The sequence below is a fragment of the Anthonomus grandis genome, chromosome 19 (assembly GCF_022605725.1).
Source record: "Anthonomus grandis grandis chromosome 19, icAntGran1.3, whole genome shotgun sequence".
Lineage (NCBI taxonomy): Eukaryota > Metazoa > Arthropoda > Insecta > Coleoptera > Curculionidae > Anthonomus > Anthonomus grandis.
Window position 1 is genome coordinate 6,089,745 of NC_065564.1, and position 18,501 is coordinate 6,108,245.

Consider the following 18,501-nt stretch of genomic DNA (forward strand, 5'->3'; position numbering starts at 1 on the left):
GTCACCTCTTTGTCATCACCCATATTTCAAAAATTCATATTTTGATAACTATAATAGTTACAAGATAGTTGTATAACACTTTTTTATAGCTACTGAGGTCTCTTATCAGAACGTGTTCAAATAACTCCTCTATCTTATTCCTGAAAAAAGTTATCAGGGAAATTCTCGAGAGAGCCACTTTGTCGCCTCTTTGACATCAGCCAAATTTCAAAAATTCATATTTGGATAACTATAATAGTTACAAGATAGTTGTATAACACTTTTTTATAGCTACTGAGGTCTCCTATCAGAACATCTTTAAATAACTTCTCTATCTTATTCCTGAAAAAAGTTATCAGGGAAATTCTCGAGAGAGCCGCTTTGTCGCCTCTTTGACATCAGCCAAATTTCAAAAATTCATATTTGGATAACTATAATAGTTACAAGATAGTTGTATAACACTTTTTTATAGCTACTGCGGTCTCCTATTAGAACATATTTAAATAACTCCTCTATCTTATTCCTGAAAAAAGTTATCACGAAAATTCTCGAGAGAGCCACTTTGTCGCCTCTTTGTCATCACCCATATTTCAAAAATTCATATTTGGATAACTATAATAGTTACAAGATAGTTGTATAATACTTTTTTATAGCTACTGCGGTCTCCTATTAGAACATATTTAAATAACTCCTCTATCTTATTCCTGAAAAAAGTTATCACGAAAATTCTCGAGCCAGCCGCTTTGTCGCCTCATTGACATCAGCCAAATTTCAAAAATTCATATTTCGATAACTATAATAGTTACAAGATAGCTGTATAACACTTTTTTATAGCTACTGAGGTCTCCTATCAGAACATCTTTAAATAACTCCTCTATCTTATTCCTGAAAAAAGTTATCAGGGAAATTCTCGAGCCAGCCTCTTTGTCACCTCTTTGACATCAGCCAAATTTCAAAAATTCATATTTCAATAACCATAATTGTTAGAAGATAGTTGTATAACACTTTTTTATACCTACTGAGATTCCTTATCAGAATATATTTAAATGTCTGCTCTATCTTATTCCTGAAGAGAGTTATCCGAAAAAATGTCCATGAATTTAGTTATTTTTCACGCAAAAAATGCTGTTACGTATATAGAAAGTGATAATTTAATTTAGGTCGCCTTATCAATATTATCTCGGTTAATATTATTATTATTATTAGCATTTTTGTTTTTAATCGAAGCCCTTGACCCACTTTTGGGAAATTGCACCAGGCACGCACACCAATGGAAACTTCGATTTATGTTCTTTTTCGTGAGGGGGTTGAGGGTGAGGTTTTATGGGATTGATGTATACAGGGCGTCAAAACAATTTCTGCGATTAATTTGCCTGAAGATGTGAATATGTTCGAAACGCTTTAGTGACGACCAGCGAAGATGTCAATATCCTCCACGTTCCTTTGGTGAATTTGTTGGTGCTGGTGTAATAAATTCAGTATTCCAGGCAGTTGAAACATGGACATTACAGCACAAAAGTCTGATTTTTTGGCAATTTTTTGATTGGATTGGGTTGGATCCTGAAGGGTAGCTATAAAGAATATTTCTCTGGATATAGCGCTTTTTATTTCACGAGAATGTTTCCGCTAGTTTTTGAGATGTTGGACTTTGAAGTGAGTGATCACCTTGACGAACAAACCTTCCTCTTGGACACCACCACACAAAATGTCTGATATTTCTGAATCTTGTGCTTGTACAGGTTTGGACCTTAAACACTATTCGTTCAGAACATTTTTCTGAATATTAATCTGTTTGAATTACAAGAATATTCCCACTAGGTTTTGAGATATTGGACTTTGAAGTGAGTGGTCACCTGGACGAACAAACCTTCCTCTTGGACACCACCACACAAAATGTCTGGTATTTCTGAATCTTGTGCTTGTACAGGTTTGGACCTTAAACACTATTCGTTCAGAACATTTTTCTAAATATTAGTCTGTTTGAATCACAAGAATGTTCCTACTAGGTTTTGAGATATTGGACTTGGAAGTTAGTGATCACTATGAAGCTGAAAGATCCCTCTTGCCCAAAAAGTCCAATTTTCATTGAAAATGTATTTGCTTTCGAGCTGAAATATCGCGCCCACGAGGTCCACTTTGACTAAAATATTAAATAAATATTTCCATTCGGATAAACTTGACCCAGATCCAGTTTATGAATATCTGGATCAATACTTTCCTTGTCATAAATTATCCAGAGGTTTCTCGATCATTTCGTAGTCATTTCTAGGTAGAGTGTGCATACAAAATCGCCCCGATTGGTGCAGAAGTTTCCAGAATTTTCGTTTCTGAGTAAACTCCAGTTTTCTGCTCCACAATAAAACGAGGATAACGATCATCTTATCCGAATATTGTTTGTGTGTAGTGCACAAACAATACGACAATTCAGGTCAAGTTTACTGGAACTACATCAATTTAAAACCAAGTCGTAGGCGCTAAATAAAGTCCCGAGAGAGAGAGAGCGAGCGAGAGAAACAATCAGAAAAAAAAATTCCCATGGACAGGAGTCCGCTAATGTAGGGCCGTGTAGGGCAGGTCCTAAAAGGGTTTTTTTGTTCTCTCCCTTCCTCCTCCTCCTCTTCTTCTTCTTCTTCTTTACGAGTTTCGTCCCGGTTGGGGCCACATGATGCGCGTTACGAAAAGTGGGTCAGTGGGACATCGCTGCCCCACCCCTCTCGCCGCCGCGGAGAACCACAATTTCGTGCGCCGGCTCGGTTACAGCGTTGCCGCCCCTCACTCCGTATTTCGCGATGCAGGGAATTTAACGAGAAGGCGAAAAATCTGATGGGATCCAATCTGGATAACTTGCTGGCCGTCTTCTTGTTCGTCTGAGAAATTCTGTTTGTTTTTCTAGGCATAGTTGGGTGCAATTTTTCCCATGCCTGCCTTGTAGGTAATAGCACCTTTATAAAAGCAAATAGATATAAAACCAATAAGATATCTGTCTCAACAGGAATCAGGCAAGTTTAGACAGTCTTAGCCCAACACTATTTAATGTCCTAATGGATAAGATCATCAAAATCTGTGGAGTTAGACGCAGTGATAATATAGGAAGATGAGGACAATTTTCAAAGATTACTTTATAGATTGGAAACAGTCGCAAATGAATTGAACATGGTGATTTCTGTCCAGAAAACAAAGTCTCTGACAACACCAAGAGAACTAAGAAGGTGCCAGTTAGCGATCTACAATAAAAGCGTAGAACAGATCACAGGTAATAGAAACCAGAAAGAAGTCCGAACACAAACAATGGCGGCAGCTAGGGTACAGCCAGGATACCTTCGAATATGGAGGAATAAATTTATGAATATCGGAAGCAAGACGCGAATATGTAAGACATGTGTACGACTTGTTATCATATAATTACAGAAACAGCCTCTACTAAGCAACTGCTCATAAAGACGCTCTTGGGGACAGAGTGAGAAGCAGCGACATACCAGATGTTATAAGATGGGCCAGAAAAGGAAGAAGAGCCTGGAGAGATCATGCCGGCAGGATGCCTGACAATCTCTATCTTAAACTCATTAGAAGTATGTCATCTACATACTCAAATCCTCGGAAGATCGGCCTACGTCTAACAAAGGAATCAGGTGATTGACAAGGCCAAATTTGTTGAACTTTTAACCAAACCAGTCTTAAATTAAAGAGTGGAAATATTTTCCAGGCAATTGCATTAAATGGGATTCAAGTGACACCTTTCTATCTTAAACCCATTAGAAGTATGTCGTCTACATAGTGAAATCTTCAGGAAATCGCATAGATCAATCGGAGGATCAAGAGGACTAAATCTGGTGGTTGATAGGGCCAAATTTGTTGGACTTTCAACCAAATCAGTCATGAATTAAAGAAGAGAATTATTTTCTAGGCAGTTGAATTAAATGGGATCCCAGTGACACCTTTATATTTTAAATCCATTAGAAGTATATCATCTACATAGTCACATCTTCAGGAAATCGCATAGATCTATCAGAGGATCAAGAGGACTAAATCTGGTGGTTGATAGGGCCAAATTTGTTGAACTTTCAACCATATCAGTCATGAATTTAAGAGGAGAATTGTTTTCCAGGTAGTTGAATTAAATGGGATTCCACTGACACCTTTATATTTTAAATCCATTACAGTATGTCGTCTACATAGTCAAATCCTCAGGAAATCGCACAAGTCTATCAAAGGACCAAAAGCACTAAACCTAATGGGTGATAGGGCCAAATTTGTTGGACTTTCAACCAAATCAGTCATGAATTAAAGAAGAGAATTATTTTCTAGGCAGTTGAATTAAATGGGATCCCAGTGACACCTTTATATTTTAAATACATTACAGTATGTCGTCTACATAGTCAAATCCTCAGGAGAATGCACAGGTTTAACAAAGGATCAAAAGGAACTAAATCAGGTGATTGACAAGACCAAATTTTTTGAACTTCCAACCAAATCAGTCATAGATTAAAGAGTAGAATTATTGTACAGGCAGTTGACTTAAATAAGATCCCAATGACACCTCTCTATTTTAAACCTATTACAGTATGTCATCTACATAGTCAAATCTTCAGGAGAATGCACAGGTCTAACAAAGGATCAAGAGGAACTAAATCAGGTGATTGACAAGGCCAAATTTGTTGAACTTCCAACCAAATCAGTCATAAATTAAAGAGTAGAATGATTTTTCAGGCAGTTGAAATAAATGAGATCCCAATGACACTTTTCTATCTTAAACCCATTAGAAGTATGTCGTCTACATAGTCAAATCTTCAGGAAATCGCACAGATCTATCAAAGGACCAAGAGGACTAAATCTGGTGGTTGATAGGGCCAAATTTGTTGGACTTTCAACCAAATCAGTCATGAATCAAAGAAGAGAATTATTTTCTAGGCAGTTGAATTAAATGGGATCCCAGTGACACCTTTATATTTTAAATCCATTACAGTATGTCATCTACATAGTCAAATCCTCGGAAGATTGGCCTACGTCTAACAAAGAAACAAGAGAAACTAAATCAGGTGATTGACTAGTTAAAATCTCAAAAGAAGAGAAACCAACCAATCGTAGACCACGACGAAGACCTCCAAAACGGTGGTACAAAAGCTGGACATCGGAGTCATAACTTACAACTGTGACAAAACAAGACGCTGTCTTAAAATAAGAAGAAGAAGTTATGATGTAAATTAATAAAAAATTATGTCTTAAAATTAATACAAAATTATTACAGTCAAGAGCTCTAAGAAAATGATCACGTCTATCAACAACCACAGATTCACGTGAATAATCCTTGCAAAAGCCTGATTGTGTAGATAATTAATATCGAATTTTGAGTCTCTCGTCTGCACCCTGTGTTCTTAATTAATTTAATTAGCGAATAGTTAGTTGCAAGTGCACTCACTTTTTTTATTACTTGACATTTTTAAGACGAGAAATTGAAAAGGAAAAGCCCAACGGCCTTAGAGAAACCGATAAGGCTCTAAAGGACTTAAAGTAACTCGGTACACTGAAAGTGTTACCCAAGTATTTGAACCTGGGCACTCCCCGACTACATGGTCAACGGTTTCATCCTCCTCACAGCACCATCGGCATTCCGGGTTGTCCGCAATACCGATAATATGAAGATGGCTTCTTAAGTGCCTGGTTAAAAGACCTGTCACTAGCCGAATTTCGCGTCTTTTTAGGCGTAGTAGATTTTTGGTGAGACAGGCAAAGGGCCCACCTATGTGCGCTTTGGCCTGTCATACCAGGGGACTCAGTCCATCTTCGGTGGGTCCACTTGTCCAGCAGACCCTTCATTGACGCGACCGCAACATTGGCGGATACCAGTCTGGCAAGAGAGTCCAGAGCAAGGAAAAGCATATTTTTTAAAAATTAGTGTGGGACCAGTGCGCCATATAGTTACTCCCACATGTTCAATTTTGTTGTTTCTAGGAAGTCCAGCCCAGTGGTGTAGTAATGGTCGAAAATTAGAGAGTAAAAGAAAGGTTACAATACATCACAATCCAAGTACAGGGTGTCCCAAATTCGAGGGTGACCATTGTGATCTCGGAAACCGTAAGAGTTACGGGATCGGTTAAATGGAGGCAAAGTTACGCAATTTGGAGCTCAATAAAATGACGTTTAAAAAGTTTTAAAATTCCGGATACTGCCGGAGATATCCAAAAAAAACCGAAATTTGTCAAAATCGTTTTTACCTTCTACCGACTTTATTTAAAGAGATATTTGAAAACTAAAAACAGTTTTTTATTGCCACTTTTTATGTCCTACAACAAGACGCAAAAAAAAAATTAATCAAGCGTTTCGTTTTTTTTCGATCATCATCAACTCTTATTTTTTCTTATGGGCGCCATATTGAATTTTCTCATTTTTAAAAAGTATTTTTAATTGCCTTTAAAATGAGGTATCGCACTTGCATGTCCGATTACTCCTTCTAGTACTTCCCATAAGAACTCCATGAGTGCAAGAGATTTTTTTTTTTTTTTTTTTTTACGGTAAACACAAGCTCAAGAGGCAAGTCCTATGTCACTCTTGGAGTGGTGCTTGCGCGAAGATATTTGTGGGCATTTATCTTGAATCGCTTATGTTCTCCAGATGAATGAGTCCCGATACAGCGACGTCCTTGGGGTAGGCAGGTGGACTCGATGTTGATGAGCCGCAACTGCTAGACGCGTCCTTCTTGCCGGAACAGCCCTGGGTGGAATCAAGCCTGCCAGCTCAGAGGAGCACAGAATAAACAGAGATCAGCCACCTTTCTCCTGTGCTCCAGACTATCCAGACTCTTTGTCAGTTCTGGTTTGTAATAAGACGAATAGCTCTCTTTTGTATAGAATCCAGCAGGTTTAAACTATGCTTGGTTGCAGAGCTCCAGACATGCGAGCAATACTCGAGGGAAGGGCGTATTTGAGCCTTATAAAGAGTCAGCAGCTGTTCTGGTGTATACAGTTATTTCGTTTTAAAAAGCACTCCTGGCGACCTCGGCAACGTGGTCATGCCAGGACACACTGTTGGTGATCTCGACTCCTAAAAGATGATTTCATTGGCAATGTTTTCCCTGCCATACCCAGCTCCGGGCCACCAAGGTTAGTCTTCATCGTAAATACTGCAGCCTGCGTTTTTTTAGCGTTAAAATTGACCAAATTGTTATCGCCCCACTCCAAGATTGCTCTCATATCGTTGTTGCTGCCTAAGATTCTGAGAACTTGCGGCTGTCGTTGGTTTGGCGGACTTAAATGTGGAAATAAGTGTGCTATCGTCCGCAAAGCTGTAGATTGGATTGACAGTGGTTCCTAGCAAATCGTTGATATATACCAAGAAAAGGGTGGGGGATAGAATGCATCCTTGAGGGACTCCAGCGTTAATGTTCAATTTGTCGGAGAGGTATCCGCATCGATGGCTACTTGGATTGTTCGTTGTTCAAGAAAAGAGTTTTGTATGCCGATTGAGGAGAGCTTGATTAGTAGTCCCTCATGCCACACTCTGTCAAATGCCTTGGAAATGTCAAGAGCGACTGAGCGGGACTCGCCGTGCTTCTCCACCGGACACATCGACATGGCGGCGAAACGTGAGTTCCATGGAACCACTTCACGCCGCCTAGATTAGATTAGATTAGATTAAAATAAGGGTGAAGTTTCACTGCGACCTAAAAGATCTATCTATTGTGTGCCCCTTTCTAATTACTGCTTGATGTTATTCTCAAGTCAAATTACTTCGTACAATCCTATGGCTTTAATAAAGGCTAGTAGTTGTGACGGTTCCAGTAATGAGATATTTCCTTCTGGAATTTCATAATTACCGAGGTGCATGGCACGACTTTCGGCAACTGTTTCGCATGTAGTTACTAGGTGTTCTGGGGTCTCTTCCTCTTCCCCACAGAATCTGCATTCACCTGTCTGTTCTAGTTTTAGTTTCCTGCGGTGTTCTCCAGGGTGACAGTGCCCTGTTAGGAATCCTGTTACAATCAAACAATAATCGAAACAAATAATATTCAACGAAGTCGTCTTCAGTCATTTTCTGTTAAGATTAAGTACTTTTCAGGTGTGATTGGAAATTCGAATGAGCCCCGCACGTTGAAGACGGTAAACAGAAACTGCACCTACAAGTTTTTCATATTGCGACGAATGAATGAATAAACGTAATCCACATAAATTGATTTTATAAAAACTGAAGCTATAAAATACTCTGCATTTGATATAATTTTTTTAAACCAATTTAATGAAAATGTCTCCTCCATTTAACCGACCCTGTAACTCTTACGGTTTCCGAGATCCCAATGGTCACCCTGTACGTAAGTACTGAGGCGTAAGTTTACAGTCTCTGCGATATGTGGTTGTAAAATTCATAAACTGAAAAGAGAAGGGATTTTCACGCATAACTTGACAAATTTTGAAAATTATCAGGTAAAGCACTATACAGTCGGATATCCCTTTTCTAGGCTTTATAGCCATTGAGGACCATATTCTTACTTTGCCAGGCATTAGGGGAGTGTGGCTGTTTCGGTGCATTTATGGTCATTTCTTATCCCTTCCAGGCATTTAAAGCGATAAAATAAGCCGAATTGCCTAGACGAACATCATCATTATCCGAAAATAAAATAATGCATCTGGGTTAATGGGCGAGCAGCAGATAATCGGGGCGCCCAATCCGGCAACGTCGTAGCCGCTCTATGCTGTGCCGCGCGAGATGTGTTGTAAATGTGTGTGTGTGTATATGTGTGCGAGTATGACTTCACAGCAGTAACATAGACCTGGTTCAATGGAAAGTAGGTCAGTCACTTTCACTTGTTATTACACGGGTCCGCCGTAATCATTTCGTACCGTACCCCCGTTGAAGCCGGTCGCTCGGGGGTTCTTCCAATCCGCTGACGACTACTACTTCTTCTTCTTGGTCAGTCTCGTGCAACCTCCCATCGGAGTCGGACGTTGTTCGTTCTTCCTCCCTTCTTGTTTTCATTTCCGACCGAATCGTCGTCGCGAGTGCTGTGATTGTTGCTTCTTCAACATTGGATTATACATTAGTGCCTTCGATAATGTTCATAAGGATTTTTTGAAAGGTTTTAGTGAGAAATGTTACTCGAAATGGATAACCACTCAACGTTATTGTCCCTGAACATGTCCCCGTTTAACGCGAACCACCAGGGGGATTCCCCGGTGACCACCTCGAGCCCCCTGAGCCACTACGTCGGCTCGCCCCCCCTGTCTTACAGTAACTGTCAGCAGTCGATGGGGGCCGCGATGCCCCAGCACCAACAAAACATGATGATGTCCCATCAGGCGATGCCCAATATAGATCCCTCTTATTTTTTCTCCCCAGGAACCCAAACGATCGCCGGATTGGACATGGGGGCCGCCTATCAGATCTCCTCGAACCTGGGCGGAGGGGCGACGGGGAACGGGGGCGCGGGCTCCGGTAGTCCCGATGTGCCGGACATCAAGGACGTCATCGAGGAACTGTGTCCGGTGTGCGGGGATAAAGTGTCCGGGTACCATTACGGATTGTTAACGTGCGAGTCCTGCAAGGGGTTCTTTAAACGGACCGTGCAGAACAAGAAAGTTTACACGTGTGTCGCGGAACGGAGTTGTCACATCGACAAGACGCAGAGGAAACGGTGCCCGTTTTGTCGCTTCCAGAAGTGCCTCGATGTCGGCATGAAGCTCGAAGGTAAGTCTCTAGCTTTACCACCGTCTCTACAAAATCGAGAGTCTCTTCCAGGCAGTTGAAGTCATCTTTGACTTCGATTCCTTCCATGCCATATATCTCTTTCCTACTCAAACCATTGAATCCACCGTCTATCCTTCACATCAAGCCAGTTTACTTTCCTCCCAAGCACTTGGAACCACTGGTTCCCTCCTCAATCTCTTTTAAAAGAGAGCGAAGTCTAGTAGAGAATTTTACCTCAAAATGTGAGTTAGGAAATCACTCCAACTGACTAAACTTCAAATGCCTGGAATAATTTAAATATGACTTTATGGGAACGTACCTTTTCTGGTAAAAAATCGTAGATCGAGTCTCCCAACTTGAGGATAATCCTTCATTTTAGTTTAAAGGGTCGATGTTTAATAATATAAATGAATTAATAGTTTTGGTCCTTCGAGTCGCATTCTATAAAACGATGTTTAATCTTCAAAGTTCAAGATCTAAAAAACTATTGGGTATATTTTCATGAAACAAGAAGGATGATATTAGGAGCGGTGTCGTCTGCAAATGTTGTTAGGGAATCGAACCAGTCCAAGCGATAATTTAAGAAATATCAGAGATTTTTCGTAGTGGAGTCCAATAAGCATGTTTGATGACTTCAGAGTCCAATACCTCAAGAACCTAAAGGAATATTCTCGTGAAACAAAAAGCGCGATATTGAGAGGAATGTTCTATATAAATAATGTGCAGGTTTCAAACCATTATTAGCAACAATTTCAGAGATATCGAACTTTTAATCCAGTGAGACCTAAAAGCATGTTTGCTTTTCAAAGTGAGCACTCAGTTCAAAGTCCAATATCTCAAAAAGTTGGGCGAATATTCTTGTGATTTAAAGAGAATAATATTCAGAAAGGTGTTCTGAATGAATGGTGTTTATAGGTCAAATCTGTCAAAGTAAAACTTTCAGAAATATCGGGCTTTTTGTGTGGTGGAGTCCAAAAGGAAGGTTTGTTCGTCAAAGTGATGACTCACTTCAAAGTCCAATATCTTGAGAACTAAAAGAAATTTTGTCATAAAACAAAAAGCACGATGTTGAGTGAAGTGTTTTATAAAAATAATGTCCAGGGTCTAAACCATTCTTAGCAAAAATTTCAGAGATATCAAACTTTTAATCCAGTGAGGTCCAAATGCAATGTTTGCTCTTTAAAGTGACCACTCACTTCAATGTCCACTATCTCAAAAAGTTGGGCGAATATTCTTGTGATGTAAAGAGATTAATATTCAGAAAGCTGTTCTGATTAAATGGTGTTTAAGGTTCAAATCTGTCAAAGTATAACTTTCAGAACTATCGGACTTTTTGTGTGGTGGAGTCCAAGAGGAAGGTTTGTTCGTCAAGGTGTGGACTCAGTTTAAAATCGAATATCTTGAGAACTAAAATAAATATTTTCATGAAATAAAAAGCATTTTATTAAGAAAGGCGTTTCCTGTCAATATTGTAGAACTCAAACCACTCCTAGCAATAATTTTAGAGATATCAAAATTTTAAACCAGTGAGGTCCAAAAACAATGCATGTTCTTCAAAGTGTCTACTGACTTCAAAGTTCAATATCTTGAGAGCAAAGTGGAATATTCTCATGAAATAAAAAGCATTTTATTAAAAAAGGCGTTTCCTGTCAATATTGTAAAACTCAAACCACTCCTAGCAATAATTTTAGAGATATCAAAATTTTAAACCAGTGAGGTCCAAAAACAATGTATGTTCTTTAAAGTGTCCACTGACTTCAACATTTAATATTTCGAGAACAAAGTGGAATATTTTCATGAAATAAAAAGCATTTTATTAAGAAAGGCGTTTCCTGTCAATATTGTAAAACTCAAACCATTCCCTGCAATAGTTTCAGAGATATCGAAATTTTAAGCCAGTGAGGTCCAAAAACAATGTTTGTTCTTCAAAGTATCCACTGACTTCAAAGTTTAATATCTTGAGAACAAAGTGGAATATTGTCATGAAATAAAAAGCATTTTATTAAGAAAGGCGTTTTCTGCCAATATTGTAAAACTCAAACCATTCCCAGCAATAATTTCAGAGATATCGAAATTTTAAGCCAGAGAGGTCCAAAAACAATGTTTGTTCTTCAAAGTATCCACTGATTTCAAAGTTCAATATCTTGAGAACAAAGTGGAATATTGTCATGAAATAAAAAGCATTTTATTAAGAAAGGCGTTTCCTGTCAATATTGTCAAACTCAAACCATTCCCAGCAATAATTTCAGAGATATCGAAATTTGAAGCCAGTGAGGTCCAAAAACAATGTATGTTCTTCAAAGTGTCCACTGAATTCAATGTTCAATATCTTGAGAACAAGGTGGAATATTTTCATGAAATAAAAAGTATTTTATTAAGAAAGGCATTTTCTGCCAATATTGTAAAACTCAAACGATTCCCAGCAATAATTTCAGAGATATGAAACTTTTAATCCATTGAGGCCCAAAAACAATGTTTGCTCTTCAAAGGGACCACTCACTTTAATGTCCAATATCTTGATAACAAAGAGGAATATTTTTATGAAATAAAAAGTATTATATAAAGGGAGACGTTCTGTGTAGCTGCTTAGGGCACAAATAACACAAATACTTCTAAAAGAACTTATAAGCTCATTAGGCAAACGTTTTGATGTAATTATTATAAAACTGCCATTAACGGACTTAAAAACTAAATTGGTAAATACCACGCAAGCAATAAACGGCCTAATGTCTAGACATTTATCCCAGGGGCCATTATGACTAATTTCGACTCTAATAGGGGCATTTTTGCATAAATATGATCGCATTGAGCCACTATGCAGTAAAACCATCTATTTATTTATTATCCTTTGTCCGTCGCACTTGCTTCCTTGTTCTTTGTCTCCCTCGGTTCTTTGTCGCGCCAAATTTAACCGCATTTTCGCACATCGGAGCAATAAACATCTGGGGGTCTAATAATACGGTGTTAAGGGTCCCCCCTGAAAATTTCTCTTTATTTCAATTAATTTGAATGGATTCGGGCCGAGCATATGGTGTGCTCGTTTCAAAACGAAAACGAAACCTGACCTACTCGGCAGCCCCGAGCACGTTCTCGTTTTGTAACTTTACTCTCGATTTTATAATAATAATAATAATATTAATAATGGGAAACTTTGGGCCGGCACGCTCGCCAGACCCGAGTACTATTGAACTTTTAAGTTCATAAATCAAACCTGGAAAAATTCGTTTGCGATTTATATAATATGCCACATCTTCGCAATCCCTGGGGGTCAAAGGTGCATTTAATTTGCTCACCCCAGTAACATTTACCGGGGAATCACGATCCGAAATACCATCGTCGGCGCACTGCCATTTGTTTAAGAAATAATTTGTTAAAACTGCGACTTTCTTTTTGAAATGTTGGCAACTTGCGAAACTGTCGCGCTGTAGCGGCGCGGTAGAAATTTGAATTTTAAATATCGGGTTGCCCAATCGCGGACACTTAAATGGCCCGATTGTTCCGAAATTATTTGGGCCGCGCGCTTTCGGATTTTTTTCGAAGATTAGACGCATTGGCTTAAGTAATAATCTGAGTTTATTTTATTTAACGGCCTGCTTGCTCACCGGATCTAAGCCCCTTGAAGCATGGAAGCCGAGGGAGTGAATTCGGGCGTCAAAGTCCAGAAAACCAATGGGAGTATTCTCGTGAAACAAATAGTTTTATATTGGGAAAAGTATTCTCTATGTTCTTTAGATTCCAGGGAAAACTTTCCGAAATACCGAAATTTTATGTGGTAGTGCCGAAGATTGATGTTTCATCCTCAAACTGTCCACTCACTTTAAAGTCCAAAATCTAAAAAACTAATGGGAATATTCTCATGAAACAAATGGCGTTATATTGGCGGGAGTATTCTATACAAATGTTGTTTAAGGTTCAAGTCGATTCTGGCAAAAAATTTCGAAATATCAGAACTTTCACGCAGTGGTGCTCAAAAATCATGTTTGATCTTCAAGCTGAGCACTCACTTTGAAGTCCCATATCTCTGAACAACCAATGGGAATATTCTCATGAAACAAATGGCGTTATATTAACAGGAGTATTCTATACAAATGTTCTTTAAGGTTCAAATCGATTCCGGAAAAAGTTTCCGAAATATCGGAGTTTTCATGCAGTGGTGCCCAAAAATCGTGTTTGATCTCAAGCTGAGCACTCGCTTTGAAGTTCCATATCTGAGCAACCAATGGGAATATTCTTATGAAAGCAATGTCATAATATTGGTACGAGTGTCTCCTACAAATGTTCTTTAAGGTTCAAATCGATTCCGGCAAAAATTTTCGAAATATGAAAGTTTTCATGCAGTGGTGCCCAAAAATCATGTTTGATCTTTAAGCTGAGCACTCACTTTGAAGTCTCGTATCTAAATAACCAATGGGAATATTCTCATGAAACAAATGGCATCATATTGGTACGAGTGTCCCCTATGAATGTTCTTTAAGGTTCAAATCGATTCCGGCAAAAATTTTCGAAATATCAGAACTTTCACGCAGTGGTGCCCAAAAATCATGTTTAATTTTTAAGCTGAGCACTCGCTTTAAAGTCCGATATCTTAACAACCAATGGGAATATTCTTATCAAACAAATGGCATAATATTGGTACGAGTGTCTCCTACGAATGTTCTTGACGGTTCAAATCGATTCCGGCAAAAATTTTCGAAATATCAGAACTTTCACGCAGTGGTGCCCAAAAATCATGTTTGATCTTCATACTTCAACTCACTACTCGCTTTAAAGTCCCATATCTGAACAACCAATAGGAATATTCTCATGAAACAAATGGCGTTATATTGACGGGAGTATTCTATACAAATGTTCTTTAAGGTTCAAATCGATTCCGGAAAAATTTTCCGAAATATCGGAGTTTTCATGCAGTGGTGCCCAAAAATCATGTTTGATCTTGAAGCTGAGCACTCGCTTTGAAGTCCCATATCTGAGCAACCAATGGGAATATTCTTATGAAAGCAATGTCATAATATTGGTACGAGTGTCTCCTACAAATGTTCTTTAAGGTTCAAATCGATTCCGGCAAAAATTTTCGAAATATCAAAGTTTTCATGCAGTGATGCCCAAAAATCAGGTTTGATCTTCAATCTCACCACTCGCTTTAAAGTACGATATCTCAACAACCAATAAGAATATTCTTATGAAATAAATGGCACAATATTAGTACAAGTGTCCTGTATGAATGTCCTTTGAAGCCAAACTCATCCAGAATTTTTTTTTCGAAATATCGGGGTTTTCATGCAGTGATGCCTAAAAGTCATATTTGATCCCCAAGCTGTCCACCTACTTTAAGTCCAACATCTCAACAACCAATAAAAATATTGTTATGAAACCAATGTCATAATATTGGTAGGAGTGTCCCCTATGAATGTTCTTTAAGGTTCAAATCGATTCCGGCAAAAATTTTCGAAATATCAGAGTTTTCATGTAGTGGTGCCCAAAAATCATGCTTGATGTTTAAGCTGAGCACTCACTTTGAAGTCTCGTATCTAAATAACCAATGGGAATATTCTCATGAAACAAATGGCATCATATTGGTACAAGTGTCCTGTACGAATGTTCTTTAAAGCGAAACTTATCCAGAAAAAGTTTTCGAAATATCTGGGTTTTCATGCAGTGGTGCCCAAAAATCAGGTTTGATCTTCAATCTCACCACTCGCCTTAAAGTACGATATCTCAACAACCAATGGGAATATTCTCATGAAATAAATGGCACAATATTAGTACAAGTGTCCTGTATGAATGTCCTTTGAAGCCAAACTCATCCAGAATTTTTTTTTCGAAATATCGGGGCTTTCATGCAGTGATGCCTAAAAGTCATATTTGATCCCCAAGCTGTCCACCTACTTTAAAGTCCAACATCTCAACAACCAATAAAAATATTGTTATGAAACCAATGTCATAATATTGGTACGAGTGTCCCCTACGAATGTTCTTTAAGGTTCAAATCGATTCCGGCAAAAATTTTCGAAATATCAAAGTTTTCATGCAGTGATGCCCAAAAACCATGTTTGATCTTTAAGCTGAGCACTCACTTTGAATTCTCGTATCTAAATAACGAATGGGAATATTCTCGTGAAACAAATGGCGTTATATTGACGGGAGTATTCTATACAAATGTTCTTTAAGGTTCAAATTGATTCCGGCAAAAATTTTCGAAATATCAAAGTTTTCATGCAGTGGTGCCCAAAAATCAGGTTTGATCTTCAAGCTCACCACTCGCTTTAAAGTCCGATATTTCAACAACCAATGAGAATATTCTTATGAAACAAATGGCATAATATTGGTACGAGTGTCCCCTATGAATGTTCTTTAAGGTTCAAATCGATTCCGGCAAAAATTTTCGAAATATCAGAACTTTCACGCAGTGGTGCCCAAAAATCATGTTTGATCTTCATACTTCAACTCACTACTCGCTTTAAAGTCCCATATCTGAACAACCAATAGGAATATTCTCATGAAACAAATGGCGTTATATTGACGGGAGTATTCTATACAAATGTTCTTTAAGGTTCAAATCGATTCCGGAAAAATTTTCCGAAATATCGGAGTTTTCATGCAGTGGTGCCCAAAAATCGTGTTTGATCTCAAGCTGAGCACTCGCTTTGAAGTCCCATATCTGAGCAACCAATGGGAATATTCTCATGAAACAAATGGCGTTATATTGATACGAGTATTCTATACAAATGTTCTTCAAGGTTCAAATCGATCTAGGCAAAAGTTTCCGAAATATCGGAGTTTTCATGCAGTGGTGCCCAAAAATCATGTTTGATCTTCAAGCTGAGCGCTCGCTTTGAAGTCCCATATCTCAACAACCAATGGGAATATTCTCATGAAACAAATGGCACAATATTGGTACAAGTGTCCAGTACGAATGTTCTTTAAAGCAAAACTTATCCAGAAAAAGTTTTCGAAATATCGGGGTTTTCATGCAGTGATGCCTAAAAGTCATGTTTGATCCCCAAGCTGTCCACCTACTTTAAAGTCCAACATCTCAACAACCAATAAAAATATTGTTATGAAACCAATGTCGTAATATTGGTACGAGTGTCCCCTATGAATGTTCTTTAAGGTTCAAATCGATTCCGGCAAAAATTTTCGAAATATCAGAGTTTTCATGCAGTGATGCCCAAAAATCATGTTTGACCTTCAAGCCGAGCACTCACTTTGAAGTCCCATATCTGAACAACCAATGGGAGTATTCTCATGAAACAAATGACGTTATATTGATACGAGTATTCTATAAAAATGTTCTTCAAGGTTCAAATGATCTAGGCAAAATTTTTCGAAATGTCAGAGTTTTTATGCAGTGGTGCCCAAAAGTCATGTTTGATCCCCTAGCTGTCCACCCACTTTAAAGTTCAACATCTCAAAAACCAATGAAAATATTTGTATGAAATGAATGCCGTTATATTAATACGAGTGTCCTTTACGAATGTTGTTCAAGGTTTAAATCAATTGCGGCAAAAATTTTCGAAATATCAGAGTTTTCATGTAGTGGTGCCCAAAAGTCATGTTTGATGTTTAAGCTGAGCACTCACTTTGAAGTCCCATATCTGAACAACCAATGGGAAGATTCTCATGAAACAAATGGCTCAATATTGGTACAAGTGTCCTGTACGATGTTCTTTAAACCCAAACTCATCCAGAAATTTTTTTCGAAATATCGGGGTTTTTATGGAGTGGTGCCAAAAAATCATGTTTGATCTTTAAGCTGAGCACTCACTTTGAAGTCCCATATCTCAACAACCAATGGGAAGATTCTCATGAAACAAATGGCTCAATATTGGTACAAGTGTCCTGTACGAATCTCCTTTAAAGCGAAATTTATCCAGGAAAAATTTTCGAAATATCGGGGTTTTCATGCAGTGGTGCCCAAAAATCGTGTTTGATCTCAAGCTGAGCACTCGCTTTGAAGTCCCATATCTGAGCAACCAATGAGAATATTCTTATGAAACAAATGGCATAATATTGGTACGAGTGTCCCCTAAGAATGTTCTTTAAGGTTCAAATTGATTCCGGCAAAAATTTTCGAAATATCAGAGTTTTCATGCAGTGATGCCCAAAAACCATGTTTGATCTTTAAGCTGAGCACTCACTTTGAAGTCTCGTATCTAAATAACCAATGGGAATATTCTCATGAAACAAATGGCATCATATTGGTACAAGTGTGCTGTAAGAATGTTCCTTAAAGCCAAACTCATCCAGATAATTTTTTTCAAAATATCAGAGTTTTCATGCAGTAACGCCCAAAAGTCATGTTTGATCCCCTAGCTGTCCACCCACTTTAAAGTCCAACATCTCAACAACCAATAAAAATATTATTATGAAATCAATGTCATAATATTGGTACGAGTGTCCCCTATGAATGTTCTTTAAGGTTCAAATCGATTCCGGCAAAAATTTTCGAAATATCGGAGTTTTCATGCAGTGGTGCCCAAAAATCAATTTTCAAGCTGAGCACTCGCTTTAAAGTCCGATATCTTAACAACTAATGGGAATATTCTCATGAAACAAATGGCGTTATATTGACGGGAGTATTCTATACAAATGTTCTTTAAGGTTCAAATCGATTCCAAAAAAAATTTTCGAAATATTAGAGTTTTCATGCAGTAATGCCCAAAAATCATGTTTAATTTTCAAACTGAGCGCTCGCTTTAAAGTCCGATATCTTAACAACTAATAGGAATATTCTCATGAAACAAATGGCGTTATATTGACGGGAGTATTCTATACAAATGTTCTTTAAGGTTCAAATCGATTCCGGAAAATTTTTTCGAAATATCGGAGTTTTCATGCAGTGGTGCC

The 18,501-nt window shown here is 38.2% G+C and overlaps 1 protein-coding gene across 7 annotated transcripts in view; it reads left to right on the forward strand.

Annotated features, from left to right (window-relative positions):
- Positions 1 to 18,501, forward strand: part of LOC126747748 (nuclear hormone receptor FTZ-F1) — a 105,363-nt gene that overhangs the window by 52,981 nt on the left and 33,881 nt on the right. For 4 of the 7 annotated variants that reach the window (XR_007664370.1, XR_007664371.1, XR_007664372.1 and 1 more), the window contains exon 1: positions 8,618 to 9,654. The exons of 1 other annotated variant lie outside the window; for it this stretch is intronic. Coding sequence is in view for 3 of the 6 variants with exons in the window: in XM_050456549.1 (XP_050312506.1) it covers positions 9,060 to 9,654 (595 nt within the window). In the remaining 3 variants the exon portion in view is untranslated. Of the gene's footprint in view, positions 1 to 8,617; positions 9,655 to 18,501 lie in introns of those variants that run through there. 2 more of the 7 variants (XM_050456550.1, XM_050456551.1) reach the window with 1 other exon arrangement.